This window comes from Zophobas morio, unplaced genomic scaffold (genome assembly GCF_036711695.1).
Source record: "Zophobas morio isolate AGI-343-1 ecotype UQ-CSIRO unplaced genomic scaffold, CSIRO_AGI_Zmor_V1 ptg000845l, whole genome shotgun sequence".
In the NCBI taxonomy this organism is placed as follows: Eukaryota; Metazoa; Arthropoda; class Insecta; order Coleoptera; family Tenebrionidae; genus Zophobas; species Zophobas morio.
The window spans coordinates 36,241-40,995 of NW_026972947.1; the positions used below are offsets into that span (position 1 = coordinate 36,241).

At 30.4% G+C, this 4,755-nt stretch overlaps 1 protein-coding gene across 1 annotated transcript; it reads left to right on the forward strand.

Annotated features, from left to right (window-relative positions):
* The first annotated feature begins 1,100 nt into the window (after positions 1-1,100).
* On the forward strand, positions 1,101-4,252 carry LOC135122046 (uncharacterized). Its single transcript, XM_064046302.1, is given in 15 exon segments — positions 1,101-1,208; positions 1,413-1,526; positions 1,590-1,732; positions 1,869-1,960; positions 2,019-2,067; positions 2,134-2,246; positions 2,345-2,444; positions 2,491-2,577; positions 2,639-2,724; positions 3,477-3,519; positions 3,521-3,608; positions 3,670-3,770; positions 3,830-3,949; positions 4,007-4,062; positions 4,111-4,252. Coding segments are annotated over 15 exon segments (1,359 nt in total). The 5' UTR covers positions 1,101-1,183.
* Positions 4,253-4,755: the final 503 nt, after the last annotated feature.

Consider the following 4,755-nt stretch of genomic DNA (forward strand, 5'->3'; position numbering starts at 1 on the left):
ACACCCAGCTACTTTAAAACTCGGGAAAGCGCTTGTCGCGATGCGCTTTGCTTTAGGCACGTTAACATCACAGCAGCTTCATCCTATCACGTTTTCGCGCTCCTGAAAGGCTGAAAGTGCCTTTATGTTTGGATTTAAATTGTTGTTACCTTATCGAAGGTTTTCTGTTAAGGTGACAAAAAAGAATCGATATAAAACATCATATTTGAGTAGCAGACAGGTAGTATAATTATTACCGTTATATATTTTTTAGTACGTTCATTTTGTAACAGCTAAAATTATATACTTAGTTGGTTTTTAATTAAAACTAATTAACTTTGATTAGACAACTCTATATGTAATAGGAGCACAACAATTATATTATATTACAGTTATTTTTTTTTTTTAAAAATACTTCTATCGTACCTTTTTGTACGCATTTAGAAGCATTCATGTCAAGTCAATATTAGTATTACACCGGAAATATTGTCAACAGCCCGTACCTCCTTAGATCTTGCTAAAAAATGTATACTTTTTGACTACTTCCTAACCTTTTTTAACATAATCCTCTTTATTTGTTAAGATTTAAACAAAGATGAACTTAAAAAAATAATCTGTGCAAGATTAGGCGATCGCTTGGTTGATTTGAGGGCGCCCCTAGACTTTTTTTTATCTTCTGACACGACTTGTTCTCATAAAGAATTATCCTTTTTAAATAGTGACTTTTCTCATAAAAAAGAGATTATAGCTATAACAAGAAGAACAGGCTGGCTGCTTGTAAATTTTTACTTGCATTTTTATTATAAAGATAACTTTCAAGTCGTTAATCAGAATTTTGTGCTTTCCGAGAAGACAAGTCCCTTTTTTAAAATCAAATAACTTATTTTTTAATTTTAATTAAAAAGTCTTTAACGATTTTCAGCTGAAGCCTAATGTTTCGTGGAACGATCAAGAAATTCACCGTTTTACCTTTTTTATGGGCTCTGAGCACAAAGTTATTTTAAGCTGTGTTTAAATAGACATTCTAAATATATATTTATTTTCAAAGGAAAATTTTTTTAATCATCTGGAAGTTGTCCCTATGCCTGTTAGCGAGCTACGCATATTATATAAGAGCAATCCTTTTAAATATCAGTTCTTAAGTAATTTTGAAAGTCAAGAAAAACTTCTTACTATTCGTTTTGGAGACTATAGGGAAATTATTATGGGACCTTGCCTTTACAACCCTGGTTTATAATTATGTTTATAACTATGTTTTTATAATGATTTATTATTCACCAACTTTATAATTTTAAATTTTAAAGAAATATAATAGCCATTGTTTTAATCTTTTTTTATATTTACATAAACTTAACTTGTAATATTTATTTTTTAAGGGTAATAATTACTATTTTTATATGAATCTTATTTACTATGCTTACTTATTTTATAAGATCATCTTTTTAAGTTGGTTTTTGTTGGTTGTTCACCTGTTCATCACCAACTTGAATCTCATTCGCAACCAATTCAGCGCCTTTCCAGTTTGGTATTCCTTTCTGAAAAAGAGTGTAAGTATTTTTATTTTTTAAGTAGACCTCTGTTATAAACTGGGATTTATTTTAAATTTAAAGATAAAGTATATTCTGAGCGGCAACACAAATCTCGGGAGCGGGATCACCGAACCATCGGTTACCAGCAAAAGTTATTTATGACTCATAAACTTTGTGCGGGCTCTCCGATCTTCTTACCGCGTGGCACCCGTCTTTTTTTGAATGTGCGTTATTTATGGAATTAAATAAAATAATCTCTTTTTAAGTTTTGTTTTAACACGTGTTGTCTGGAGTTTTTAAACATAACCCTTAATGAGTTATTTGGTTTATAAATTATAATATTTGAAATCTACTATTTAGTTAAAGAAGATTTTACGAAGGGAATATGCTCTGTACGACTATGAGGAAGTAATAACGCCCCTTGTTTATGAGAAAGAGTTGTGGCAAAATAGGTTCTGCTTCTCTTTATATATATATCTAAATTAATTAAGCCAATACTTTTTTCCGAAGTGGTCATTGGGAACTTTACAAGAAGAACATGTTTCTTATGGAAAAGGAAGTATAATAATAATAATAATAATAATAATAATAATAATAATAATTATAATATTTTAAATAAAAATAGTCAACAGGGCTGAAACCAATGAACTGTCCGGCTCATTGTCTGATCTACCAATCCGAACCGCGTTCATATCGAGAGCTTCCTCTACGGTTTGCTGACTTTGGGCCTCTTCACAGGTCTCCCTCACTGATATTTATACATGATTTTTAATATTTTTTTTGGCGCCAAACTGATTTCCAACCTTTTATTGAAAAATTTTGTTGAATTTATATAGAAATGAAGACTCCGGCACATTAACGGGTCTTTGCAGGGTCATTAAATTTCATCAGGACGATGCTCATATTTTTTGCCGCCAGGATCAAATTTATTGCGAAGTTGTATAAGTTATTATTCCTCTTCTTATTATTAATGAATGCTTAGATTCAAACGTGCATGGCTATGATGGAAAAGTTATATAAATTGCTCGGTTTTTCTTATTATACAGTTCTCTCTACGCGCCCTGAAAAAGTCACTATTTTTAACAACCATATTACATGCTATCAACTATTATAGCTGTTGGTATTTACAGTCCATTGGCACCGATGAGGAGTGGAAAAATTCAGAACAGCAGCTCAAAATGTATCTTGACACGAGGGGCAGTCCCTACGAGGTTCGGTACGGGATAATCTTTTCTTTTATAGATACCAGCAGAATTTTTTAAGTTTTAAGGTAATAGACTCATTAGGCCAAAGTATTCCACCTTTTGATTTTCTCATGAGGTAAGGCCTTCTCTTTAAAGCTAAGCAGGTTCATATAGCAGCATGCCAACAGAAATTTTCAATTATACTTGTAGTAAGCTTGTTGGTTAGGATTGAATATTCCATCTTGTGATTGGCGTTAGAATTTTGTTTCTTCAGAACTTTTTCTAGTTTTTGTTACTTTTTTTAATAGAGAGATCAAGCAAATAAAATTATTTTACGTTAAGAAAATATATAAAAAAAGTTATTCCAAATTTGTTAGCGCGTACGTTGCTAGAATTATATAGGCAATATATGTGAAGTGTTAAACGTTATTTTTACAAACATGTTACTTAACTCGTACACTTTAACCATCCAATGTCCTTTTTAAAAGTTTACGAACGACCTAAATCTGCTTCTTAGCAGCAACGCCTCACCGTCATATTATACATCAAAATATAAAAAGTATTATTGAAAAAAATGTGTAATCACTGAAGTAATATATAAAATAATGAACTAATAATAAAAGTACGACATAATAAGTAGCGAAATTATTATAATATGAATTATAACAATAAATATAACTTGAATGAATAACTGGATCACAAAATTATACAACATAATTTCATAACAATTAATTGAATACACTTAGCTTATTAGTTATATTATAATAATTATCAACATCTTCAGAAGCGGTGACGGTGCATTTTATGGCCCTAAAATTGATATTTTATGTGGAAGATGCCAACGGGAAAAGGCACCAAACAGCCACTATTCAGTTAGATTTTCAGCTACCATCTCGTTTCAGTCTTCATTATACAGGTTTTTTAAGATGACTTTTGAACAAAGTTATAAATCTCTTACTTTTATTATTATTATGGAGACGTCGCATATAAAAAAATACGACCTGTAATTATTCACCGAGCTGTTCTCGGTTCATTTGAAAGAATGATAGCATTACTTATAGAGCACTGGGAAGGAAAAGTTTGCCTTTTTCCTTCCTTTTTTTCAACTCTACTTTGTTAATCCGACTTTTATTCTAGTTTCCTTTATGGCTTTCTCCCACGCAAATTCTTATTATACCCATAAAGCACGACTCTGAGAAACAATTGGAATATGCTACAAAACTTTCTAGACGCTTAAAGCTGCTTGAATTTCATGTGGTAGAAATAAAACTTTATTTAACTTAAATTTTTTGTTAAATTTAATTATTATTAAAGGAAACTGACTTTTCTAAGGATGCTTTTGTTAAAAAGATTGCTCGCTCGCGGACTTTGTTTTTTCTTAGCTTATTATTATATTTATGTCTTTATTATTATTTTAGGTATAATTATATATTGACCGTCGGAGATAGAGAAGTTTTGCAAGAGACCGTCTCTGTAAGGCCTCGCTCAGATTCAAAAGTTTTAGTAAAGAAAATCGATTTATTTATAGAACACTTGCAGAAAGAGAGAGCAATTGAATAAGAAATAATAAATATCTTATAGTCAAAAAAATGTAATCTTTTAATTTTTTATTTCAAAGTTTTAGTAAAGAAATTTGGTGTAACATAAAGACTTGCTGAAAGAAAGGTCTCATTAAATTATCAATTTAAATTTTATATAAGGATAACATAATCAAATCCTTTGAGACATATATTTTTTTACAGTAAATTTTTTCCGTTTTATCAAAATTTGGTAATAAAGCTCATTTGGTTGACCGCTCCGCCCGGCCATCGCTAATCCCACCTTTTTTGCACTTTTTAGGGCCACGCTCGAGCATCTGATATTATACATAAAATTATTCGTTACAAGTGCTGAATAAGTCTAATAAATTATATTAAATAGTTTGTATTAACATCAGTTTTTGAGATTTAACTATCAAGTAAATTTATAGAGTTTAATGGCCCGCCTAGGAGGAAAGGTGTACTTTGGAAAATTTCATAAAGATCTTAATTTTATAAGCCATAATCCTTTTTTGTAACGAATAA